This window comes from Oryza sativa, chromosome 10 (assembly GCF_034140825.1).
Source record: "Oryza sativa Japonica Group chromosome 10, ASM3414082v1".
NCBI classification, from domain to species: domain Eukaryota; kingdom Viridiplantae; phylum Streptophyta; class Magnoliopsida; order Poales; family Poaceae; genus Oryza; species Oryza sativa.
The window spans coordinates 22,207,239-22,234,349 of record NC_089044.1 but is presented as its reverse complement, the minus strand read 5'-3'; the positions used below and the strand labels follow the sequence as shown (position 1 = coordinate 22,234,349).

At 42.6% G+C, this 27,111-nt stretch overlaps 2 protein-coding genes and 1 pseudogene across 2 annotated transcripts; all 3 read right to left on the bottom strand.

The window, feature by feature from the left end:
- Positions 1 to 994: 994 nt before the first annotated feature.
- Positions 995 to 3,998, bottom strand: LOC9268238 (uncharacterized). Its single transcript, XM_015757810.3, has 5 exons — positions 3,774 to 3,998; positions 3,599 to 3,663; positions 1,850 to 2,069; positions 1,465 to 1,663; positions 995 to 1,361 (listed from the first exon to the last, which is right to left on the bottom strand). Exons 3-5 carry the CDS (start codon positions 1,973 to 1,975, stop codon positions 1,234 to 1,236), a joined length of 453 nt encoding a protein of 150 aa, XP_015613296.1. The 5' UTR covers positions 1,976 to 2,069; positions 3,599 to 3,663; positions 3,774 to 3,998; the 3' UTR covers positions 995 to 1,233.
- A 5,308-nt stretch (positions 3,999 to 9,306) lies between these two features.
- Positions 9,307 to 16,121, bottom strand: LOC136353651 (uncharacterized). The gene is made up of 5 exons (XM_066304749.1): positions 15,801 to 16,121; positions 15,582 to 15,670; positions 10,382 to 10,610; positions 9,802 to 9,994; positions 9,307 to 9,715 (listed from the first exon to the last, which is right to left on the bottom strand). Exons 1-5 carry the CDS (start codon positions 15,999 to 16,001, stop codon positions 9,585 to 9,587), a joined length of 843 nt encoding a protein of 280 aa, XP_066160846.1. The 5' UTR covers positions 16,002 to 16,121; the 3' UTR covers positions 9,307 to 9,584.
- Positions 16,122 to 16,909: 788 nt separating this feature from the next.
- Positions 16,910 to 21,914, bottom strand: LOC4349308 (branched-chain amino acid aminotransferase 2, chloroplastic-like; annotated as a pseudogene).
- Positions 21,915 to 27,111: the final 5,197 nt, after the last annotated feature.

Below are 27,111 nucleotides of genomic sequence, written 5' to 3'. Positions count from 1 at the left end.
TTGTGAATAATGGTAGGTCTTGTTTCAGTGGGTATTAGTTATTGTTGTAGCTACAATATTAAATGAACAAAAGTGGGTGGTAAGCTGGGTCCCACAACCACTAGACATGAGAGAGGGAGGAGAGAAATTATTTGTTTATTTCTTATGGCTAGGTAGTAAGCATATTACCTGGTATTTGTTGCTTACTACTCCCACAGTGTATACAACCGGGCAGTAGTAGTATTTTATTTCTTACCACCCACTTTATATGCACATTGTGAATGCTCTAATGCTCTCAGCTATTGTGGAATAGGTGGAGGATGAGACGGCGACGACCTGGGGAAGGAGCCAGGGCATTGGTGGGGGCTTGGAGAAGGATTCACGCGCAAGGTTAGGGTTTGAGGGAAGGATCCACGCGCTGGGTGCGGGCTTGGGGAAGGATTCACACGTGACTAGGGAGAGAGAAAGCGGATGCACGCGCGGCCGGGGGAGACGCCGAATTCGTGCACGACTAGGAAGAGAGAAAGCAAATGCGTTGTGGCCGATCTGTTGGGTTCGATGACAATGTTGGGTAATTTGCATAAAACTTTTAAGGGTAGTGGGGCTTTAGCTATCCAATAATATGAAAAAAAACACATTAGAGGAGATTACCAGATTATAGTAATATGGCTTATAGTTTATAATTATAATCTACTTGTTTGTTTCAGATTATAATAATCCTAAGCTGAAATAAATATGACCTTAGTATAAACCAGGATTTATAGTCAGACGTGACGTAGAGAATGCGTCTCGTGGGAACGTTCTATACTACCTCCGTCCCATAATAATTTTATTTCTAAAAAATTAAAAACTGATTAACAACCAACATAATTTACCGCAATAGCTTTTTTTTTTAACTATGCTGTTTGCTTTTCTTCGTATCGAACCAGATGCTATATTGTACATCGTTGAATATAGCGTCCAGGTCTGGACATTTGGCGTCCACACCTGGATGCTCTGGTACTCGCGGCAACTATTAGAAATCGACCTATGATTTATAGTACTATAAGTTAATTAATGAGTTATTAATTGTTATACAAAAGCATACAGTGTACATCACAATATTGTAGCACCGTTCCAGAGTAGAACCTACACAGAACATAAATTACATGCCGCTTTGCTAAAGCCCATCCGAGAAAACGTTCAGCAACACAACCTTTCTACTTGCGGGTGATTCTGAAACTAATCTGTTATAAGTAGGTACATTAATATTAGTCAATAGTCATCAAAACAATACTCTACATCTATATATTCAGAACAGATATCCTTGTGGCCACCCAAATAGTCAGCAGAAGTAGGACGCCTAAGTTTTATATGCTGCACTCGGCACCCAAAACAATAACCTTATATAAAAAGAAAAAGAAAATAAGTTAATATTAGTACATATTTAATTAAACAAGATGAATGAAAACTACAATTTTTCACAAAAAGAGAAATCTTATTTACCATTGTCATTCTCTTCCAAAGGACAGCACAGGTAGACGTCCTTCTCCTCTTTGCAGTTGAGAAAATCCACCTCAGCAAAGAACAAAGTACGAGTGCCATCTGAATCATTGATCACCAGAAAGTTAAAGTGTGCATATACTTTCCCACATTCTTCAAAAAGACTCCTTTCTTTCACTTTCATAATTTCTAACTTGGCAGGCTGAAACATAATGATATTAGTCCAGATAGGTAAATTCATTTCCAACTTCCAATCCACAAACAAATATTCCAACTCTTACCCAGCCTAGGCAAAACTAAAACTTATACAGATATAAAAGTACAAATTCAGAAATTCGAGGATGTCTAGCCAAAATGTATCATCAATGTTATTTTCGTGGATCCATACCGGCATATCTTTTTGCTTGGCATATGCGTGCAGTGCTATTTCCACCATCTTGCATGCCTCCTCTTCTTGTTCAGGAAATAAAATCTCGTATGACGAGGGGAACACACCGCTCTTGTAAGTAGCCATTAAAGTAACATACAGTCCCGTGTCAGATATATATCGACTAAGTAGTCTAGGAGTGGGATCATCCTCTATCTGTAGTCCCGCAAAATCACCTTCACTGCATGTGAAAAGATATGAAAGCATAATCATCCCCAAAATGCATGTGAAAATCTCATGACTCGAATGATATAGTGAGCATCGATTATATTTCCATAAACCTTTAAGGTGGTTCTTGCTTCTAAAATCAACTAAGCAGGCTGTGAATATAATATATTTCTAAGGCTAGGCCTATTCATTTATCTAATTTGTTGTTTTGGAACACCAGTTAAAAAAATGATTGGCTCAATTTCATCTTACTCACAATAATTAGACCGAGACTGAATTGCTTGGTGTCACCGAATGCCCTTCCCTACCTGCGGGTCAAATTGCATACCCGCGCTGCTCCGATAGATCACCGGGTGCAAAACTGGGGTCTGCACCAGCCTCAACGGGGAAACTACCACCCTAAGCTCAATAAGACTTTGACTAACCAATATTTTTATCACCTTGCATTATTGCATAGGCCTCATGTCTACAATTATCTAAGTTATACTTTTGAATAAGCATCAGTCCCTGCGTGAGGAAAGCCTTCAATCCATGTCTATCTACAGTGGCGGACGCAGGATTTATTGGTCAGGTATTCACTCAAACAATTGCAAGCATCTTGTGCCTGATGTTTGGTGGACTAGGGTTAGAAGATTTGAAGCAGTTGACTAACTAAGTGTTGTGAGCTAGGAGTGCAGGAGTATATTTGTTGAGAAAAAATATTAGACAATCGAGTATATATACATGTAAATACCTACATATATTAAGTTCTTTTGTGAAATTTTTGGGTATTCCCGATTATAAAGGGAATACCCACTGCTTCCATCACTGTCTAGCTATCCCTATCTTGAAGGTTAAACTCCTTCGGTGTAGTAGTAGTTTATCCTTTGGTGTAGTAGTAGAGTTGTGGGTGTATGACTCCACTCACTATGGTTGAAATCCTAGTGTCAACATTGATGCATGTGAGGTGGGCTTCAAATAGGAATTTTTTGTATAGGGATTTTTTAGGAATTTCCTGGCATCCATTCTGTGGAAGGTTTGTTCAGGGGAAGCACTTGTCAGTCTATGTCCATCTATAACTAAAAAGAAAAAAAATATTCTAGTTGCCTCTCTAATTTCGTTTAAAACTGACAAGGGGGTGGAGGTAGATCTAATAAATCTCATCTCATCAGGAACCTATGGTTACAGCCTTACAGGTAGCACAGACCATAGAGCATCAGATTATTTAACCCAACGACGAATTAAGATTCTGGGTTCTAATAGGGTCGCACAAACTATGCCGCGAGATATAAACCTTTTGTCAACAACTTTGTTTCGCCTTGCCTCGTGTTGTAACTAGCTGGATGTAATTATTTCTCAATTTTATACTCCTTCTGTTTTATATTATAAGACTTTTTAGCATTGTTCATGTTTATATAGATATTAATGAATCTATATATATATATATATATATGTGGGCAATGCTAGAAAATCTTATAATATGAAACGAATGAAGTAATACAAAGATACGCAAGCCTTGTGCGTGTTCTCGAAACAAAAAGAAAAATAAAAATGGTCGCATACCTGAAATCACAGTGCTTGCGACGGCATGATGAATCGAGGGTCACATACACCGTGACTGATCGTTCCTTCACAAAACGCAAGCAGGTCAGTATGTATATATATTTACAGTCCACCGAGAAGAGATATCAATCACTCCAAGGACACATTCACACGAGAGGAAGAAGAGGGCGCTCACCTGAATCCGCTGGCAGATCGCGAGGGCGAGGGCGAGGGCGAGTCGGGGATCGACAAGAGCGGTGGAGGTGACGCGGTCGATCAACTTGGCGACGGCGAACACGGCGAGGGAAGTAGCAGCGGAGGAGGCGGTTGATGGCCGGCGGTGAGGGCGTGTAGCTAGGGCTCCCTCGGCGTCGTCGTCGGGGTTGCCGTCGCTTGGAATTTGGGGGAATACATAGCTTCCGCCTCAACGCGCAACGAACGCCGACCGAGGGAACGGCGGCCGGCGGCCGGCGAACGGATCAAATCGAGCAGCGGCGAGGGAAATCGGGGGGAGAGAGAAAGGTGTCGATTTATTTCAGCCTCCGGCGAGCGTGTCCGGAATATACGTAGTGAGCTGCGAGCGTATCCGAGATTCCGATCAGGTTTCACGCCCTGATTGTTACTGCTCCGGTTAAAGTTAAACTGCTTTTAAATTTGGATCAAGTTTATAGAAAAAATAATAAAATATTTATAATATTAGATTAATTTTATCAAATAAATAATTAAATATATTTTCATAATAAATTTGTTGAAAATATTATTACTTTTTTCTGTTAAACTTCAATCAGTTTGACTTTAACCAAAATCAAAACGTCTTGTAACATAAAACGTAGAGAGTAATTACGAAAATACTTTACCTCGGACGACTGGCGCGGGGGAGCCGGATCGGGCGCTCCCCCTGCGCACCCTCCCTCCGTGTTGGGCCCACCCACTTCTACCTCCCTTTTTTCCACGAAAGATATTTTACCTAATGTACTTATAATGTTTCACTATTTATAAATCTAATGTTGCAGTGAATTAAAATATTATTTTGCAAAAAAAAACTCACATATTTTGGAAACTCTCTATTAAAGGAATTTGATTTATTTTTTGTTCCACCAAAAATGTTTCACCTATTGTACTCGTAATATTTCACTATGTATAGATCTAATGTTGCAGTGAACGAAACATTCCATTGCAACAAAAAAACCCACATATTTTAAAACCCTCTATTAAAAGAATTTGGTTTATTTTTTTGTTCCACGGAAAAATGTTTCACTATGTATAAATCTAATGTTGCAGTGAACTGCAACATTCTTTCGCTATTTACTGAAACATTGTTTTTATATAAGGTGAAACAACACCCGATTTAAACGAGTGAAACATTTTCGATCTACTTAGTGAAACAATTCTGATATACATGGTGGAACATCTTGCAACATTTAAAAATAATTTAATAATAAGCTTTTTTTTTTGTTGGAATATATCCATGTGTGGTCTTGTTTTAAAGATTTAATTGCAATGAATTTAATGGTGCAATCGAATCATGATTTGGATAAGTAATTTAGAAGAAAAATCAGTTTAAAATAGTTTTATACGTAAATCGGGCGCTGACGTCAGCCTGATTTTACTCCAAACGGATCGATCGCCCGAGCCGTATGCTCGTCCGAGTAATTACCAAGTCATTGATAAAATAAAAAGTCATTTTTTTTGTGTGGGATATCTAAAATAAAATAATAGAATATTCCTTCTCCCTCTTCATTTCCTTCCCATACCTGATATCCATCGAGATTGAGATTGCTCGTTCCTTCACAGAAGGCAAATAAAAAACAAACCGCGCGAGGGCGAGTTGAGGCGGTCGATCGCGTCGGCGAGGTAGTGGAGCGCTGGCGGTCTTACACTTGAACGGACAACGGGCTTCCGATCCCTGGGAACGACGACCGGCGGCGAACGGATCGAATCGAGCGGCGCCGGAGAATCAATCGGGAGCGGAGGAGGACCCGTTGTCTGATATTTTCCTCGGAAAGAATGGATTATTTCACCCTCATTACATTCTCCCGTTTAAGAATGTTTCCGTCGGAGTATATCCGATCAGGATTATATTCAAGCCCGATGCTCCGTTCAAAAAAAAGCCCGACGTGGTGTACAAGTGCATGGGAACGTTGTAAACAGCGTCTATATAAACCAAACGAGAAAATTATCTTGCCATGTGTTCACAAAAAAAGGAAAAGAACAAGAGTTATCAGTACAAATTTAAACCAAACGAAAGAAAATTATCTTGCCATGTGTTCACAAAAAAGAGAAATAAATCTTCTTATATTCGTACCATTGTCATTCGCTTCCAAAGGACAGCACAGAAAAACATCCTTCTCCTCTTTGCAGTTGATATCCACCTCAGCAAAGAACAATGTAAGAGTGCCATCTGAATCTTTCACCACAAAGTTGTAGTGTCCATAAACTTTCCCATGTTCACGAAAACGAGTATATTCTTTCAGCTCCATAATCTCTAACTCAGCAGGCTGAAATAAACATAATGATATATTAGTCCAGATATGTAGAACATTTCCAATTTCCAACCCACAAACAAAATTTCTAACTTCACCCAGTTAGCCTAGGCAAAACTAACACTTCTCGAACAAGATAGAATTTAGAAATTTGAGATTGACGATGAGCCAAAATATATATCGCCATCGTTTTCGTGGTTCCATACCGGTATATTTTTTTGCTTGGCATACACGCGTAGTGCTATCTTCAACATCTTGCAATGATCCTGTCGTCTGAGTCTTTCCAAATCTTCAGGCAATCGCCACTTCTCTGCAAAGGGCTTAGCGTCGCGTTGGCAGGCAGCAACAAAAGCATCTCTCATTTCCTGGGCATTTTTAAATCGCGATGGTCGAGTGGGATCGTAATTGTCCAAGAGCTGTAATCCTGGATCTTCTTCCCCACTGCAAGTGGAAATTAATAAATGTGAACATATATACATATGCTATTCCCCTACTTGAACTTAAAGCATGCAGTGAATAGATTATATTTCTAATACCACGCCTGTTCATTTAACTAATTTGTTTTTTTAGATAATATTTAACTAATTTGTTGTTTTGGTACACAATAAAAACTTTAGCTCACCAATTGTAAGATGGAATTCAAGGAGGAATGGGCTAGTTACACTACATCGAGCAAAAACCTTAACTTCTTTTTCCCTTTTAGGAATTCAAGGAAGCTTATGGTCCTACTTTTTATAGAGGAGATAGCATAAGAACTCATATATATCTTTAAAAGAGGAGCTTGGCAACCAAAAAAAATCAGCTGTTTTCAGATCCTGCAATCTTAGGAGGCCACATACCTATAATTAAGTACTATTTGGGTAGAAGCAGCGGGCTTGCGAGAAGATGATCCGGCGAGGGGAGCAGCAGCTGAGGTGGATGGCTGGGGGTGAGGGCTTGCTGCTGCTGGAGCTCGGTCGCTTGGGAGATACATTATCCTTAAACCTTCCGATCTCCGGCAACGACGACCGGCGGCGCGACTGATCTCCGGCAACGACGACCGGCGGCGCCGGCGGGATCGGGATTCGGGAGCGGAGTGACGATATTCAGCGGGCACTGATTTTTTTTTCCTTCCCCCACCTCTTTTTAAGAAGGTTTTTTTTTTTTTTTTTTTTTTTTTTTTTTTTTTTTTTTTTTTTTTTTTGGGGTTGAGTCCGATCAGGATTCATGTCCGACGTGGAGTGCAAGTGCGTCGCTGGGAACGTTGTCCAGAACAGCGTTTGTACTCCGCCCGGCGGCCGGACACGCTAACGGCAATCCTAACCGGAATCGTAGAAAATATAAAAACATTAAATTTTTATAAACATTTATCTAGATTCGTAGCTACAAATATTTATATTTTGTTGGGGACGGAAGGATATCTAATATATGTTAGTTGGTTTCTCATGTTTAAAATTAACTAGCAAGATACACATGCTTTGCAACGGGTTGAATTATATGAGTATATTCATATGTGTTAAGAATTTTGTTCTTTTTTGCTGTATCTGGTGGCGGAAACAGCATATGACGAATGTTGGGTTGTTCGATTTCTTTTCTTGCTCTCAATTAGTTTCTCTCATGTTCCATTTCCACTCTTAGTGATGGAATTCAAAGAATAACGGATCCTCCATTTTTCCCACGGTTTTCCGACTCCACTCTTAGTGATTGAATTCAAAGGATAACGGATCCTCCATTTTTCCGGCGGTTTTCCTCCAGTTCGAATGAGCCCTCATTAAGGTGAAGGGATATGTATAGATGGCCACCCAAATAGTCCGCAGAAGTAGGATGCCTAACTTTCACATGCTGCACTCGGCACCCAAAACAATATCTAACCTTAAAAAGAAAAGGGAATTAAGTATTAGTACATTTTAAAAAAATGAAAGAAAAACATAATTGTTACAAAAGGAGTGAAAATTCTAATTATACTACCATCGTCATTCTCTTCCAAAGGACAACACAGATATCCGAAGATGAGATTGCTGGTTGCTGCTGGGCCAGTGGTGGTGGGGGGACATCCCCTGACCAAAGCTCCGTGCGCGACTAGGTTGGCTGGCGAAGTTGCAGTGTATGCTGGGCGTAGACTAGGCGAAGTGGTTTGTTGACGCCCCTGGTAGCCACACCACCAACCTTTAACTTGCTCCTCTGGCAATTGTCGTCAGCGGAGGTGAAACTGCTTGTTGTGGCAGTTGGATGCTTTGAGGAAGACCCGCATTCACTTGTTGAGGAAGATTTGGAATTGTGCCTAGAGGATCGATGCTAGGTTCAACCTAGACTGTGATGTCGAAACCTATGTCGTCAAAGCAACACCTGGGACTATAGTTTGGGGCGGTATCATGTGAGCCTACCAGAGAGATTGGACTTGGGATTGAAGCATGTTCGGCATAGGTGCTCGTGCAGCTACGCCGACTCTTGCCGACAAAGCTACTGTTGTTGCTGCATCTAGTGAAGCATCTCTTGCAACTTGACTACCTCATAACCTCATACTCCGGCCTTGGGACCAAAGCAGCTTAGCTCGTAGCCCGTAGGCACTCAACTTTATCTCCTCTTGAGGCTTGCTTGTCCGAGTTCATTGCCAGAGGTCCCTCGAGCTAGGCTTTGGCTTAGGCTTCTAAGGCATACTCGACATAATCTTCGACAGCACCCGCATACCTCTGCAGAACCACCCTCCTTCTTGTCAATCTTCTCTTCAGCGGCATTGACTTTGGCTAGGCTCCCCACGGACGGCGCCAATTGTTGTCGAAAGACAAACACTTGTCCTGGTGTACGGAACAAAAAAAAACAATAGTTGTATTTTTTTTATTGAACGCCCTTTACAATACACTACCTGAGAGCTATCTATAGGTTTACAACACCAAATCTAACCCTATGGTTTACCATGTATAGGCTTTTACATTTTTACCCCTATATGATAAGGGTATCTACAGGGATTTTTTTTATGTCCTTGGCTCACTTGAGTCTACTAGGCCTTAGCAGGCCAGGCTTAGGCCGCCAGATAGGCGTTGTCAGCCTACTCCAATGCGTTTCACCACAGCTCAGCTCGCCTTCGCCTTGACTCGATCTTGGTAAGAGCTCCACTTGGCTTCACCATGTTCCATCGTGCTTCGCTTGCTTCGATGGGCTAGTGAAAGAGCCTCCTAACCTGCCTCCAATAATACGCATGGACAAAGTCCCCATACAATCTTTTTTTTTTGCCGGGTCGGCAGAAGAAAGGCTTTTTTGCCGGGTCGGTGGAAGAAAGGCCGATCAAATTTCATTAAGATGGAGGCTATGTACAAATCCCCATGCAGTCATGACAATATCACATACTAGCACCAATCTAAGTAGAACCCACAACAAGCATACGTAGAACATGAATTGACTATAGCTAGTACAAAAGGAAATGGTCCAGTCTGGTGAAGTTCCATGCCCCTTTGCTTAAATTACCTTCCAAACATCGATATGAACGTTCAGCGTCACAACCTTCCTACTTGTGAGTGATCCTGAAGCCGATGTCTTTAGTAGGTTCATTACATAAATTCGAAATATTCATCATCTGTATCTATGTACGGCTCACAGATATCCTTGTGGCCACCCAGATAGTCAGCAGAAGTGGGATGCTGAAGTGCCACGTCCCACTCTCGACATCCAAAACAATGACCTTAAAAAGAAAAAAAAAGTATTAGTACACATTTTAACAAAATGAAAGAATAAATACAATTATTCACAAGAAAGGAAAGATAATACCATTATCATTCTCTTCCAAAGGACAGCACAGATAAACGTCCTTCTCCTCTTTGCAGTTTAGATCCACCTCAGCAAAAAACAAAGTATGAGTGCCATCTGAATCTTTCACCAAGAAGTTGAAGTGTCCATATACTTTGCGACGTTCCGTAAAAAGACTCCTTTCTTTCAGTTCCATGATTTCTAACTCAGCAGGCTGAAACATAATGATATTAGTCCAGATACATTTCCATCTTCTAATCCACAAACAAATATTCCAACTTTACCCAGCCAAGGCAAAACTAACACTTCTAAAATAGGGTGTGTTTGAGGAGAAGGGGATTGAGGAGATTGAAAAGATACATAAAACGAGGTGAGCCATTAGCTCATGATTAATTGAGTCCTAACTATTTTAAATTTCAAAAATGGATTAATATGATTTTTTAAAGCAACTTTTCTATAGAAATTTTTTGCAAAAAACACACCGTTTAGTAGTTTGAAAAGCGTGAGCGCGGAAAACGAGACTCAACCTCCCCTATCTCCCCAGAACGAACGATGCAAGATTTAGAAATTCAAGGTTAGACAGATATTCGTGGATTGGTACCAGAATATTTTTTTGCTTCACATACAAGTGCAGTGGTATTTCTAACATCTTGCACTCATTCTGTTCTCTGAGTCTTTCCAAATGTTCGGGCATTGGCATCTTGTATGCCCAGGGCAAGTTACAATTTTTGCAGGCAGCAATAAATTCATCCTGCAGTTCCTTGAAAGTATATTCATCAGATGGTCCAGTGGGATCATCCCAGGTTTGTAGTCCCGCAAAATAACTCCCACTGCATGTGAAAAGAAATGAAAGAATATTATCCCCCATGCATAGGAAGGTTTCATAGTCAAAGATATTGTGAGCATGGAATTCTATTTCCGTAAACCTGAGTGTGGTTCTTGCTTCTAATTCAACAAAAGTAGGTCGTGAATAGAATATATTTCTAAGGCTAGGCCTGAGTATTTTGGTATGTCAGTCAATAAAAAAAATGATTGGCTCAGTGTAACACCCTGAAAATTCGACCGACAAAATCAAAACTCTAAAAATGCAGATATTCAAAAAAAAAAACTTTTCAAACTAATTGCAACATGCCGATTTTATTCGCCTATTTTACCTGGATTTGATCTCGAAGAATATTAATAGTGAGTAAAGAACAGTTAATCAGGAATAAACCTTAAAAACAAATTGGTAAAATAAATATAAATTAAAAATAAAGATTAGGTGTGGATAGTAATAAATAAAATATTATCGCGACCATAATTGGATCAATTAAATTTAATTGCGATGGAATAAGAATTTACCCTAATTAAAACTCAAATAAATTATATAAAAATAAAATATGAGTAATATTAACCTAGGGTGAATTCATTAGTTGAGATAATACACATATTGAGTAAACTTCGTTTATGCAAGATTTAGAAATAATAGAATCAAATTCATATAGGAAATAACCTAAAATCGGGAATAATAGGGAAGTGCACTATTCATTGCCCGCAAGGTGTTCGATGTGGTCCCTAGCCTTTCCCCTTCTCCCCCACCTCTGCCCTAGCCGCCCCGAGCCCGCGCGTCGCCGCCTTGCGCCGCTCGCCCGCCGCGCCGCCGTCGCCATCGTCGCCGTCGGCCTCGCGCCCCGTGCCGCCGCCTCGAGCCCCGTGCCGCTGCCTCGCGCCTCGCGCCGCCGCTGCCACGCTGTCGCCATCGCCGTCGCGCCGCGTCGTCCCATCGCCGCGCGCGTCCCATCGTCGCTCCGAGCCGCGCGCCGCCGCTGCCGAGCCGTTCCCATCGCCGTCCCGCTGCCGCGCCGCGCCAATGTCGCCCGTCGCTGCCGCCCGCCCATCCCATCGCCGCGCGCCCGTCGTGTCGCCGCTGCCGCCCCGTTCCGTCGCCTCGCGCCCCGCGCACCGTCTCGCGCCCCGCGACCCGCGCGCCGCTTGCCCATCGCGTCGCCACCTCGCGTCCCACGCCGCTGCCGCGCCGCGTTATCGTCGCGTCGCCGTCGCCGTCACACCTAGCCGCGCCGAGCCCCGCGCGCCGCACCGAGCCCCGCCGCCCCTCCCCTCTCCTTCTCCCCCTCTTCCCTATAAATATCCCCCTCCCCTATTCTCTCCACTCCATCTCCCCCTTCCTCTCCCCTCTCCCCTCTCCACTGCGCCGCCATTCCCGTGCCGCTGCGCCGCCGTTCCCGTGCCGCTGCGCCGCCGTTCCCGTGCCGCTGCGCCGCCGTTCCCGTGCCGCTGCGCCGCCGTTCCCGTGCCGCTGCGCCGCCGTTCCCGTGCCGCCGCGCCGCTGTTTCCGCGCCGCCGTGCCGTTGCTCCGGTGCCACCGTGCCGCCGCTTCTGTGCCGCCGTATGCCACCGTCGCCACCGCCGTCGTCGCCGCTGCTGCCGTCGGTGAGCCGCCCTCCTTCCCCCTCGCGCCCACCGCCGCCACCGCTCGGGTAGGAGGGAGAGCCGAGAGAGAGAGAGAGCCGAGAGAAAGAGAGGAAGAAGAAAAGAAACCAAGGGAGGGAGAAGCCGAGGAAGAGAGAAAGGAGCCGGGAGGGAGAGAAGAAAGGGAAAAAGAAAGAGAGGAGAGAAAGAAAAGAAAAGGAAAAGAGAGAAAAAGAGAAAAAGAAAAGGGAGAAGAGAAAAGAAAAGAAAAAGGAAAGGGAGAAAAAGAAAAAGGAAATAAATAGGAAATTAGAGGGAGTTTGGGGAAGTTTAGAAAATTTAAAATAATTAGAATTTAATTATAGATTAATTATAGTCGTAGAATTACAAAATTTAATATAAATTATGGATTATTCTTAGTAATTTCTATAAGAAATCAATTCGCGGTAGTAATTTAGATGTAATTAATAACTAAACAAATAGATGAATTCTTATAGATTATTATAGATTATTTTTGGGTAATCCCTATAAGTAATCGATTCACGGTAGAAATTCGGATTTAATCGCTAGGAATTTTAGACGTATATTATATTTAATCGTTTAGTCATAGACTAAATTAAATTGTATAATATTTCTAGGATTTCGTCCAATATTTAGCTCGTAATAGAAATTTCTAACCTATTATATACAATGCTCGGGGAGAGTAAATTATTGACAATGAAATAATTATACCCGCAAAGTAGTTTAAATCGAAATTGGGTTTGCCGTAGTTTGCAGATAGTAAAGTTAATAAAAAGGAATCGACTTTCGCATTCGACTTTCATTTGGATTTATTTGGATTTTTATTTGAATTCTAATCGAATTCAAATCAATTTTTGCACGTAACTATAGAGCCCGAGGGAGTTGCGGATCCAAGCGAAGGCCAAGACCCGCAAGACTTTAAGCAAGGCAAGTCATCACTATTCGTTGAACATGTTGATCCTAATTGCGAAATTGTTTGTTTACAAATAAAATTGCATGCAATGATGAACGTCCTACTTGTGATTATGCCATGCCTTGATTATTGTTTACCCTTAAAATCCTTGTACCCATGATTACGTATGAGTCCCTAGTCAATTATGACAACTGCTTAGAAATGCTATTCTAAAATCATGCATACTCATATTTATCAAATGCTATATGCTTGGGCAATTACCTTTGGGAAGGTAATTGAGATGCGGCATGTGAAGACATGAGCGCCACATTGCCATGATGTTGATGACATGATTTGTGAAAGGAGAAATAAAATTAAACAACTGTTTTCGACTGGGGCGGACGGAGGATTTGGGTGGTATCTGGAAAAGGCTAGTACCGTCCCCGGTCAATTAAGGACCGAGCCATGAAGTTAAGCATGAAACGACCCCCGTACAACCGTACTTCTCGAATGGGTATAGACCTAGCGGATTAGATAGCCGAGCGGAGGCAGTATCCCTGCATAGATGGTTCACCCCTGAGTGAGGCAGGTGCGCTACGATGGGACAGCCGTTGAGGTAGGGCCAAGAGGCGTGCCCTACATCGGTGTCGCCATTGGTAGGACTGCCATGAGTGTGTGAGAGAGAGAACTTAACTTGAACCATAATTTAATATGTGTGTGAGACTTCTCTTTCCCGGGAGCGCCAGAACTCCTCTCACTGCTAGAAACATGGACGCCTAGAGTGCATGAGGATTTAAGTTCATGGAGCGGGTACTGCCAATGCGAGGTTATCGAAAAGCTTTGCCGTGACGCGTCTCATGTGTTGGGACGAGGCTCATGTGTTGGGCAGTCGCGGAGTGCGGGTAAAGTGTACATCCACTGCAGTGTGAGTAAACCAAATCTATTCGAATAGCCGTGCTCGCGGTTATTGAGCACCGAGACATGTATTATACTTGGCTAGACTCTAAATTCTTTAACGTGTGTGGGATGGGATGTTGCATGATGATTTTTATGCTGATGGAGCCACTTCCTGAGAGGCGGGAAGGTGGACATCCTCAGAAAACCATGACGAATCAATGGCGGGAAGCTATCCTTGGGATCACAATGGATGGTGGACAGAACCGTCGTTGTTTAAATACAAACTCTGGTACTAAAATTTGATCGGTCAATGCTAGGTCTTAGGCTTGTGAAAAGAATTACAAAACTTGCTTTGCGCAAAAGAACTATGGCCATCCTTTGAACTCCCCTTTCATATGCATTGTTGCTGTGGTGGCTTGCTGAGTACGGTTGGTACTCATCCTTGCAAATATAAAATTTATCAGATGCGGGAGATGAAGCCTCGGAGGATCCCTATGCCTATTATCAGGAGAGAGATGAAGACGATGGCGTCCAGTAGGTCTTAGTACGTTCGTTGCCTGTGGCAATGGCATGCCGCTGCCTGAATTCCGCTGCCTTATCTATTTCTGCTTTTGGATGTATTCCGGACCTCTCGGTCCGATGATTTAAGACTATGCCTGCGGGCCTATGATGTAATAATTCGTATTAGACACTCGTGTATGTGCACTTGATATTCCAGCTATGAATTCGTGTGTACCAAACTACTTGATCCAGGGAAATGGTACTGATTACACGATTGATTCCTGTTATAAAAACGGGGGTCCACACTCAGTATACTCTGATGAACAACTCAGAAGAGAGGGTCACCAGGAGGAACTAGCAAAAGATTTACTATATTGTTTCGATAAAAGAGAAACAACCAAACTAAAAAAAAGAAAGTTTTCAGTGAATAGCACAAAGTTGTATTGTAATAAATAAATATAGTTTTGACATATATGGAGCTTGTTCATTTTCTTCGCTCTTCTTTCTCTTGCATATGCCTCTCCGAGGCACCCCATACTATTGGCCGATAAAAAAAAAACTCAAAATCAGTCACTATCATCCCAATGAAGCTCAATGAGACTTGATAAACCAATAGTTATATTATCACCTAATAGCAGGGGTAATGTCCACTCTTATCGAAGCTGTGCTTCTGAATAAGCATCAGTCCTTTTGTGGGGAAACCATGAAACACAAAATCAATCCGCATGTAGCCTATTTCCAAGGTTCAGTAAGGCACAGTAGTAGAGTTGTGGACTTTGTGGGTTGCATAACTCCGTCCACTACGGTTCAAATCCTAGAGCCTAAATTTATGCATGTGAGGTGTGCTTCAAATAGCAAATTTTCATAGGAATTCTGTGATGTACATGGAATTTTCCTAGCATCCTTCCGTCGAAGGTTTTCAAGGAATTCTCATGTATATTTGCATCCTCCATCTATAGTAAAAAGAAATAAAATCCATATTCTAGTTGCCTGTCTAATTTCGTTTGAAAAAGGTTAAAGGCTTACAGTTAGCACAGAGCTTTTAACCCAAAAACGAACTAAGATGCTCGCATATATATACCTGAAATCATCATCATTTTTTGTGGTAAAAGCACCTGAATCGTCACCAAGCTTGTGATAGGATGATGAGTCGAACGTGATTGATCGTTCCTTCACAAAAAACACAAACATACATATCACTATATCAGTTATAAGTATTTACAGTCCGCTGAGAAGAGATGCCATGCCACGCAGATGGCGAAATCCCCACTCAAACAGTAACAATGATCGAGGCGCTCACCTGAAACCGCGCACAGATCGCGAAGGCTAGGGCGAGGGCGAGTTGGGGATCAGCTTGATGTGTGGCGCGGTCGTCGATCAACTTGGCGAGGGCGAACACGGCGAGGGAATCGGCAGCGGAGGCGGTCGAGAGCTGGCGGCGAGGGCGTGCTAGGGCTCCGTCGTCGGGGTTGCCGTCGCTCGGAGGTTGCGGGGAATACATAGCTTCCGCCTCAGCGCGCAAGGAACGGCGAACGGCGGGCGGCGGGCGGCGCGAGGAGGCGTCCGGCGGCGGCGGAAGGCGAGCCGATCGAAGCGAGCAACGGCGAGGGGTTTAGGAGCTGAGGGACGATGCGTCGCCGTCGGATGTTCTGATTGTGTTTAAATTACGGATGTGTAGCTTTAGGATTCGGACAGTAAGTACCAAAGGAAATTGGGTCTTTTTAACGACAAAATTCTAGATGATCGTGGATTATGCTTTCCTTCTTGATAATAACTTTATGCAACTTCATGACGCCAAACGCGTTGCTACAGAAAATTGTACTATGAATCTATATTGGTTAAGCTTCTTGATGACATGCCCTCAGGCACGAGCGTATTTAAACGATGTTAATGAGTTGTAGTTATGCGCTTGTTTGGTTTAGAGCTAATTTTGTCATTTACCTTATCAATATTTTGGTAAATACCCAAACCTTGGAAAATTTTGCCGCTACTAAGGTACTACTATCAATTTGTAACTGTGTGATCAAAATTAGCTTCCATCTAAACAAGCACTATATATTAGCTCCAATGGGAAGTATCGAGCCCTAACAGTTGGGTGCTAATAGTTTTCCTCCAGTTTTCTAAATAGGGCAATAACACTATAATCCTCTTCAATAGCTTTCACTTGTGCGCTTGGAATAGTTGGATCATATGACAAAACTGAACTAATACGAGTATAGAAGTTAAAAAAGGCTCAAGTTTTTATTTGACTACTTTCTAAAGACGAGGATGAAAATAATCGTTTCTTAGTTTAATATGAAAAATAGGGCATAGGAAGATCTGACTCTATGGGAGCCCAAAAAAGAAGTTAATTTAGATTATCTAGGATATTGTAATCAACATAGCAAAATAGTTTTATAGTTGTCGATATTTCAGTCAGGAGAGCCTTCCACGTTTGATTTCTCATGCAAAAGGCATAAAGCTGGATGCATGGTGTCGTTCCTTAGCAAAACTGCTTCGCGCTATAATGCACTGCCGTCTATACATATACAGCAGGATGTCACACCAACAAAAACTACAAAACTGAAGGGTACACATGATCATAATCATGTCCATCTTTTGAGTTTTGATGTTGATGAACATTTTATTACTTCCTAACTCAGTTGCACAGTCCAGCCTAGCCAATCTTCTGCCTGGCCCATCTGCAGGCTTGTCAATGAAGTATATAGCTGCTGAGACACGACACCAACTCCTTTGTTGCCAGCATATTCGACCCTGCAACGAAAAATCCATTGCATAGTATGATGGAACTTGGAAGAACAAACTTTCTCTGACTTCGGAAATTTTACCAAGACAAGTCCATCTTAGTAGGAGATCCAACAAAAAAGGTTAGCCACGACTTACTAGCCACTAGTGAATAATATACACCTTTCAATTGTTTTTATATGGCTTTAGTGGTTCCTTTATTCAAGCAACATGGGGTGAAGAATTGGCTAGGTTTCGGCCCATTAGGTAGTTCATATGGCTTAATTGGTGATTTATTTGAGGAACAATACATAATACGGGTGTAAGGAAAGGAAACAATTTAAATTTTGACTTTTGACTACACATACAGCAAACGGCTGAAATTTCAAGGAAGCAATGTTCTAAAAGTCAGCACTGGGTGCCACCTAGGAGCCTGGTAGCCGCCACAATTAGGAATTAGATGGTGTATTAGACTGTTGAATTTCTTGGATGGTGTTCTGTTGCTATTTTAGTGTTATATTGTCTAATTTTCATGTAATATGCTTGCTAATTTCTTGAAACAATGCAAGGAAGGATAAGAGTATCACCTTTTCCCTTGATAGGTAATACTACCCACAGGAGACACTACGACAGCAGTTCCTGTGCAGAAAACCTCATCAGCTTCAAGCAGCTCGTCTACTGACACAAGTCGCTCCTCGACCTTCAAGAAACAAAAAAACATTAATAGAAGATTTCCCAAAAAATTGAGAATAGATGTAACAATTTTCAGTAACAGATTGAGAACAGTGTTTTGCTGCTTCTAATTGGATCGACATCGCTAGGAAAAATAGGTTCTATCTTCTTCAATGTAGCCGTAGCTCATATGAACCTAACCATGAATATAACCCTTGGTAGATTGAAATATAGATAACCCATTGTTAATATTCACAGCGAACAAGAAGGATGATATGGACAAATAGAAACATGGACTTGGATACCTAGCAAATACACAAGGATCAATGTTGAATACCTAATGCTGTTGTCAAAGATATCAAATCACAGGCTACTAATTTGAGCTACACTGAAAGTAAAACATCTTGCTTGTTAGTTCATGGGATTGATGATTAATTTACCTGGAAACCCTTGCTCAGAGCAACATCAATGATACTTTTCCTTGTGATGCCTGGCAATATTGTTCCTTTTACTGCTGGAGTTGAAATGACATTGCCCTGGTGCAAAAGCCAAGAAAAATAATAAGGGTGTGTTTAGATGGGGAACTAAACGGGCCCTAAATAGATCTCAAGTCAAAAGCAGCATGTATAAGATATTCCTTCAATTTGTTGACTATCCTTATGCAAAAATAAGCAATAAATGTTTTGTCTGCAATGGAAATACAAAGTCCACCATAAACTAAAACAAATACAACAATAGTTTGCCATTCAGGATACGACACAGACAACCTGGCTGAACCTAATAGGTGTAGAACAACCAATTGTTAGTACGATATTATCCTATAGAATAGTCATGGCACTGTATTGCTAGCGAACCAATACCTATGACCATGTGTTGTAGATATGCCTGTGGTTTTCATTTAGGTAACAATTCATAGAGGTTTATGCATGGTAGAAGGTACTCCCTCCGTTCCAAAATATAACAACTTTTAGCCTTCAGGATTTGTCCCAAAATATAACAACTTATCTACCAACATTCTCTTCCCAACCAATCACAACCCTCCACCATTCACTTTTCCCACCTACCTCCACTACTCATCCAATCACAACCCTCCACCACTCGCTTTACCTACTTTCTTAATAACCGTGTCCAACCCTAAAACTTCTTATATTCTGGGACGGAGGGAGTAGCAGTTTTGAGTTTGTATGTTATGAAATTAGATCCCTTGACACATTATCTCCATCATTTATAGAAGTACACTAACCCACAGGGTATGCATTTACTTATGGATGTTGCTAGCAACTAACACATAAAACACATCTATATTTTTTGGGTACTACCATGCTATCTGTTACAGATTTTCAAAAGTTTTGAGCCAGAAGCCTGTTCAATCTAAGAGTATCAAATATCTACTTCAAAGAGCGTATGACTCATTTCATTTATTTGAAACCTCTTTAATCTATATAGACATAAGGACATACATCTATCAGTAAAGAAAACAAAGCTGATCGTTAATACTTAATAGAGTAGGTTACAAATCTTAGCATCGGTTAATTTACTGTGGTAGCTTTCAGAACTAAAAAGGCTAATATTAACTGGACCTACAGGAGAAAGTGTTCGAATCAAACTAACAGGTATTATTGACAGCATAAACACACCTTGACAACAAAAATATTACATGAAGAAACTTCTTCAAGATACTTTTTGTGAACAGCATCCAAGTAGAGAACATCAGAATAGCCCTTTTCTTTTGCAATCTTTTGTGCCATCAAGACCTATGCAAAGACAGTATATAAATTAAAGCCAGTGAAAATAATAACAGAATTCAACATAGAAGATAGCAGAAAATAATAATGATAAGATAGCAGGGAGATATAAGTCGTCATACAAAATAGCATTTCATTTGAAGTATATCTGATGGTTCAATTATTTTTCATTTCACAGCTTCATAATGGCCTGTATGTTCTTAAGAGAATTGCACTGACAACTCTCCTTTCAACCACATGTTCACATCAATAGAATGACTGTTCCGTAGTTTAATATTTGCAGATCTGAACTAAAAACATTACATCAAAAACATCAGAAAGAGAAATATCAGGTAGCGAAGTTGCAGAAATAGCCATGACAATAACTTCCGCATCAAAGCTGTAAGTAATGGGTTTCAAACTTGACTGTAGAATTACCGAGGCATAATTTCCTATGGTCTTCACACTTCCAGTTCCACCAGGGGTTGCACGATGAAACTTATCTTCAACTATCAAATTTATTGGAGCTAAACCTTCCTGAAGATATGAGTGAATAAATTAAATTAAAAAAAATCCATGATACATGAGCTGTTTAGAAATTCTACATTCAACCATCAGTTATCAACAACCAACAAAAGTGGAAAAAAAATCATAAATTCATAAGTCAAGTTGCTGCGAAATATATATTCAGAAACACGGTGTCAAGTAGAACGCAGATTATAACAGTATCTACCATAGCTTTTTTTTTTATTTATGGCAACAACGCTGCGGCTAAAAGAGGGAGCAGAATTAAAGAAAAAAACACAAACCTTAAAGTAGTTCCCCACAGGGGAGACAAATATAATGAACGTATACTCAGGAGCAGGTGCAAGACCAAGAACAGCACCACTACCCATAAGTAGCGGTCTAATATATAAAGAACCTTTACCGGTAGGAGGCACCTGGAATTAAAAATTATTTAACAAATGATTAAATCAAGAGTATGAACAGCGGCCTAGCCCACTATGAAATGATTTACTTTTTACAGTAAACCCACCCATCTCTTGTTTGCTAAAACAGTCTGCTTTACTGCATCCACAAACTGCTCAACACTAGGCGCAGGCATGCACATTCTTTCTGCACCTGTTCTCATTCTCAGTGCATTTTCCTCCGGGCGAAATAATAAGATAGAGTCACTGTTGTTCTATATGCTTTTAGACCTTCAAACAATCCCTGTAAATAATTATAATCTTTTAGGACGAAAAGTATTTAAAAAGGCTCAATTTTCCTTATCTTCAGTTACCACAATGTACTCAGGATATATGAAGCAAGGAGATCTACCTCCAATACAAACCTATCCGTAATTAAGGACTCCAGAAGATGGGTTCAGCGCTATAGGTCCAAATGGAATCATTTCACCCTCAGAAAAATTCCCGTCCTGTCCGCATTTTGTGATATACATGTAGTCGGTCTGCACGATTCCAAAACCAAGGTTCTCCCAATCAAAATCAGCTACCTCAGATGCCTTCCTGAAAATATGCAAGAGTTGCCATCAGAATTATTCCTGAAATGACCAACACATCGTCACAATTTGACAGGCAGGTCCCCTGCCTGGAGGGATACAGTTCAACGAATCATGCAGCTTATGGTAAGAATCACACACGTGTAGTCACTTGCTAGAGAAGCCTCGCATCTTCTCACGCCTCGAGCCTTTAGTGGAAGCGACGACATCGAATAAAGTCGATTCTGAATCTGCAGCAGCGAGAAAACACCAGTATCAAATACAGTATTTTAATAAAAAACGAACATAAAAAAAAACAGCATGGACTTCATCAATTTAATCTCCACAAGCACTTCACAAATCCCACCTACAACAACATATAATCCAAATCCTAAATCTCCAGTTCGACCGTACACGCCAATCTAGCCACCATGATCCACGAAATCTACAGCACAAACGCATCCAGGAGACCGTGCAAACCAAATACCGGCCTAGTCGCGCGCGTACCTGAATAGAGGGCGGCGACGGCGGCGGTGAGAGGGGCAACCGGCTACGCCGGGCGCCGGCGAGCAGGGTGGCCGCGAGGAGCGCGCCACGCGTTGCTGCACCGTACTCCATTTGCTGCTCTCTCGTGAGCTCCCCCGCTCTCTCGCCGGGGTATAGGGTTTCTGCGGCTACTGCGGCGGCGGCGGCGCGGGAGAGGCAGCGGAGACGGAGACGACGATGATGGCCAAATCGGACGGGAATGGCACGGGGGCCAAATGGGGAAGCGGCTTTACTCACAGAACCTTCTAGCCATTGTAGCCGATGTGAGACCGACTGGTGGGGCCCATGCTGTGTGGGCCCCACTTGGCAGTGGCTGGGCTCGGGATCCCGCGGGTGTGCACGGGGGTGTCTGGAATTCTGGATGAGGAGCGCCCGGTAATCGAGCAACCAAAATATAGTTTTTTATCCACATGGTTTTCTGGCAGGTGGGGCCCGCGCACCTTCACACTCAATGGTGTTCGTGGCTGCCGCCGTGCGGTACTGCGGTGGGTATTGAAAAGGGCAAAAAAAAAAGTGGTGGCTCGAAGAATAGGCCGACTTGGCTTTGGCTAGCTCTCTTTCGCCACGTCGGAAGGCAATTTTATTTTGTTTTTTCTTGGTAGGATTTCTTTCTCTTTTTTTAAAGGTTTACTCCTCTATTACAAAATATAGATATTTTTAGCATAATAGTTTATTCCAAAATAGAACTATTTTTCCGTTTGCTTCTCTTATCAACCAATCACAACCATTTTCGATTTAATTATCATATTCGCTTCATCTTCACAATTAATCATAACTTTTCTCTAATCATTTCTATCAACTTTCTTAATACTTGTATCCATTTTAGAAATGGCAACAATTTATGACAGATGTGGTAGTGGTTCTGCTCTTATTGACCTGTTACCTCACTCTCAACATCGTTATATATTCAATTTTAGCGGCATAACTGTTAAAGTCACATAAAAAATATATATATATATATATATATATAAGAACATAATATGATACGAAAGACAATCAGACAAATATTATAATTTGATAGTAAAAAATAATGCATTGGGGGTGTTCAATCTTTGCTACCAGCTGCAATTGCCACCGTGAGTTAATACTGAATACCCTCATTGCATGACTACTAATGTTGTGGTTGTCCTCCTTTGTCTAATGTGTGATATCGATCTATGTGCAAGTTGACACAAACATCACAATGTGTAATGCTCTATCAACCAAACAGGTATAAGAGAAGCGTATGCTAATTACCGGAAGAATACTTGCTTTGTCTGTAGACATAAGTTGAAGTATTGTGGAGCACGATTGCTTAAATTCTAAAACATTCAACCGCAGAAAAATGACATTGCTAGCTTGCAACATATGTTTTTTTCCACAGCAGCTTTGGATTGATTTATTTTCAGCTAGGGTGCCCATTCAGCTATTTGATGCTCTCTTTTTCGCGAACGCGTAAAAAAATTGTATGTCAATATATTAGAAGAAGCATAGATTTTTAAAATACACGACACAAACGGCCGAAGGACATTGTCAGGGAACAGGAGAAAAACGGATTTTCTTGGGTTTTCTTGCCACATGCTCTATCAACATATGTTCTTTTGCACAGCAGTGTTTGGATTGAATTGTTTTTAGCTATTGGATTAAATTGTTTTCAGCTATTTGATGCTCTCCTTTTCACGAAAGAAAAAAGGATTATACGTCAATATATTAGAAGAAGCAGAGTTTTTTTTTAAAAATACACGACGCAACGGTCGAATGCCATTGTCAGGGGGAACAGGAGAAAAAAAAAGGCTTTTCTCCAGGGGCATCGCGCAAAAGAACAAATTTGATGCTCTCCTACTCTATCACAATATAAGGCAATCTTCTTGCCTTCTTTTTATTTATTTTTTCAAACTCACATAATCATGTCTCTTCTGGTATCCGATAGAGATCTCTCTCTAGTCCAAGTCAAGTGTTGTCCTTTTATTTTTTTTTTAAATCATTGTCCTTTAAAATTTTAGCTACTTATTAATCAGCATGCACAGACCTAGATCAGTCCCGGCTCCCTGGTATTGGATCCGACCGATCGAGTGATGTGCTCTCATCCATCCATAGCCATATTATCCCTGCAATTGTTTATTTTCATTGCCAAATGAACCTTAAGTGATAAAACTTTTTTTTGTTTGTGTCAATCGCATTGTTTATTGGTTAATTCTCTGAAAGTGATAAAAGGGCATTTTATTTGTGTAACCTAATGAAATACTAGTTTTTGACATGCATATTGTGTTTCTCGTGACTGCAAGAATATGAACATGTCACTAGTTTAAGGTGTGTTTGAAAGATAGAGAATAAAAAAGAATAAAAGGATATGCAAAACAAGGTGTGTCATTAGCGTATGATTAATCGAGTATTAATCATTTTAAACCTAAAAATATATTAATTTTATTTTTAAAATAACTTTTCTATAATTATTTAAAAAACGCACACACCGCTTAGTAGTTTAGAAAGCGTGCGCACGATAAAGGAGGATATTTTTTTCCGAATATGCTTGAAACAACCAAGGATTGTTGACATGTGTCGACGGGTGATACCCGTAGACCGGATATAAAGGGTATTGGGGTACGTTGGTACAAGGATCTACGTAGTACGACATCGAACAATCAAAAGACAAGAATTATACTGGTTCAGGCCCCTTGGTAGGTAATAGCCATAATCCAGTTGATATGTGATTATATGGTGGAAAACACAGGTTACAAAGGGAACGATGGAACTTGTTGGATTCGGCGAGATCATAGTCGAGTGGATTCGACTAGCTCTCGATGACTTGGCTCCTCGCAGACTTCGGCTTTGTAGGCTGTGTGGGTTGTGTTGGCTCTGAGATTCGATGATCTATGCCCTCCCTAGGGGGGTCCCTTTTATATCATAGATCTGGAGGTCTCCAAGTAGGACTCGGAGATATCAGACCCAATACGATACGTCGACGACCCAGTTCTGTCCGAGAAGGACTCTTCCCATCTGTAGATTTCGTGAAAGGTTTCCTTAGGATATGTAGAAAACATCCGCGTGTGTGTGGGTATGCCATGTCGATATGTAACGTATATTGAAGGGTAGAGGGTATGCCTGACCCGTAACCCTGACAGTAGCCCCCGACTTCTGCTTAAAATGAACTCGTGCAACCATTTATGACTTCGGGTGTCGAGAACGTTGTCATTCTTGGCGCGAGGACCGCGGAGATAGAACGTAGTCGAGCATGCCGTTTGAAGCCCAACGGTCACGAGTGAATTTTGAACTGAAGTCCAGAAAACTACCGCGCGTAACGGGCCCAGAGATTTCCGGCGGGGATCTCTCTCCGTTCCTTGGAATTCGCACCGTTGGTAGTGTGCTTATTTAAAGGAATTTTGGGAGCTCATTTTGAAGTCTGCCAACCTTGTTGAACACACACCACCTGCCAGCGCTCCTTGCCTTCTCCGCCGCCGCAAGAAACCCTAGTTCGCCAACTCAGGCTTGTTTTCCGGCGATCTTGGAACAACAATGGATCTCGGTAAGTCGTCTTCCACCAGCGCGACGTTGAAGAACCTTTAGGAGGACGGCGCCCTTCCCGGCCGTGGAGACATGGAGAGAGAAGTAGGAGGTACTGATCCTCAGCCCCTCTTAGGTCGCATGGTTGTGATCGAAGATTACGTTCTCTGCGGTTTTCTTCCTCCACCTTCCGAGTTTCTTCTCCTGGTGTTGAATTTCTATGGTCTTTCTCTTCTCCATTTGAATCCTAATTCCATCGCCTTTCTTAGTATCTTTGTTCATCTCTGTGAGGCCTACATTGGGGTAGAGCCTTTTCTCGATCTCTTCCGTTTCTACTATGAACTGCGTTGGATGGAATCCAATAGGGTGTCTGGTTGCGTCGGGTTCCGACTTCGTGATGGCATGAAGTCGCGTTATATCCCCTTCCAGTGTCCTTCTTCCCGCAGTAAGTGGCGGAACAGGTGGTTCTATCTTGAGATCAAGGACTCGAACCCTGTCTTCGTTGTTCCCGAGGATCAACCGGACAAGATTCCGGCCTGGACCGCCAAGCCCCCTTTGAGCCCCTCTCTTCAGTCGTTTATCGACATCATCGATGATCTCCGAGAACAGGGCTTGTCGGGATATGAAGTCGCTGCAGACTTCGTCGGTAGGCGGATCCAGCCGCTCCAGGCTCGGGCCCATCCAGCCTATAACTATTTCGGGTCGGATGACGCGACCCGGGTTTCTCCTCGGGGTATCTTTCTCGTATTCATCTTGGCGTGCTTGTAGTCGCGTTCCTCTTGACTTATCAAAAGTTGGTTTCCGTTTAACAGGTCTAAGCAGCGAAGCTATGGAGCGGCGCGTCGGTCAAGTGATGATCAGCGGTCCGACCACGGCTAGCGACATCCCCGTGCCCCTTTGTGAAAAGGGGGCGGCGGAACGCGATGAAGCCATCAACGTAAGTGTATTTGATAAGCATCTCGTATTCTCCTTTCGAAATCACCTTATGACCTGATTAAGCGTAGGCCCTTCCTTTGACTGACATCATCGGGCCGCTCGCGGACCATCAGGTGGCGACATCTCTAAAGGAGAAGGTTGTCAAGGAGGCATCTGATGCGGCCACCACTAGCGGTGGCAAAGTCCCGACCAAGGCGAGGAAATTCTCGTCTGTACTCGGACATTGCCGCAAGGCAGCGACCCCCCTCGGTATCATCTTGTCGTCAGATCGTGCAGCAAGGAGGGTTTCTTCTTACTCTGTATTGATTGTCTTTCAGGCTTCAGACGCATCCCCTCCACCTCCACGACGACAGCGCATTGTAACGATCGGCGAGAAGTAAGTAAATAGATTCTTGGATTCTCGTGCTTTTCGTTCAAATGGTGTTTGATTCGTGGTTGTCCGTAGGGAGGCGCGGGCGAAGGCTGCACGGGCCAAGTCCGGGGGAGCTTCTAGCGCATCACCTGCCACGGCCTCGACAGATGTCGTGCCCATGACCGGGAGCCGGGAGGCGACGCCTAGTGGCCCCATCAACAATCCCGCTGCGGGTCGTGGTCTGCCAGCGGCCGTTCTCACCTGGGAGGAGCTCCAAGTCGAGATGGGGCGTCTTCTCGAAGCTGGTGCTCGCGGCATCGGCAGCGAGATCTCGGAGGCGAGGTCGGAAGCGGCGACGGCGAATGCGCGTGCTGAGAGATTGGTGCGCGAGCTAGCTGAAGCCCGTGAGGACCTCACGAAGATGAGGGAGTTGGTGGCCGGCAACGAGCATCAACGGAAGGGGCTCGAGGACTGAATGTCGGAACTCGGGAACAATCTCTCCGAGATCCATGGCTCGTTGCGGGTCACCTACACTGGCCTCCATCAGCTCGCCGAGGAGTGCGGCGTCAAGTCCACGATCCCGGCGAATCCCGACGAGTTTTTGCTGACTTCCTCTCTTGCGGAACTGGCGACGGCGATGGGGAAAATCCCCTCCAAGCATGCGGCCAGGATCGCGGAGGAGACGTCGAACGGCATC

Bases quoted from the DNA above. Each gene is read 5' to 3' on its own strand.
- LOC136353651 (XM_066304749.1), bottom strand. From the start codon at position 16,001: ATGTATTCCCCGCAACCTCCGAGCGACGGCAACCCCGACGACGGAGCC. The intron at 15,671-15,800 runs GTGAGCGCCTCG...TTTTTTGTGAAG, and splicing joins CGATCTGTGCGCGGTTTCAG to GAACGATCAATCACGTTCGA. The intron at 10,611-15,581 runs GTATATATATGC...TTTCACATGCAG, and splicing joins AAAAATGATGATGATTTCAG to TGGGAGTTATTTTGCGGGAC.
- LOC9268238 (XM_015757810.3), bottom strand. From the start codon at position 1,975: ATGGCTACTTACAAGAGCGGTGTGTTCCCCTCGTCATACGAGATTTTA. The intron at 1,664-1,849 runs GTATGGATCCAC...ATTATGTTTCAG, and splicing joins CCAAGCAAAAAGATATGCCG to CCTGCCAAGTTAGAAATTAT. The intron at 1,362-1,464 runs GTAAATAAGATT...TTTTTATATAAG, and splicing joins TTTGGAAGAGAATGACAATG to GTTATTGTTTTGGGTGCCGA.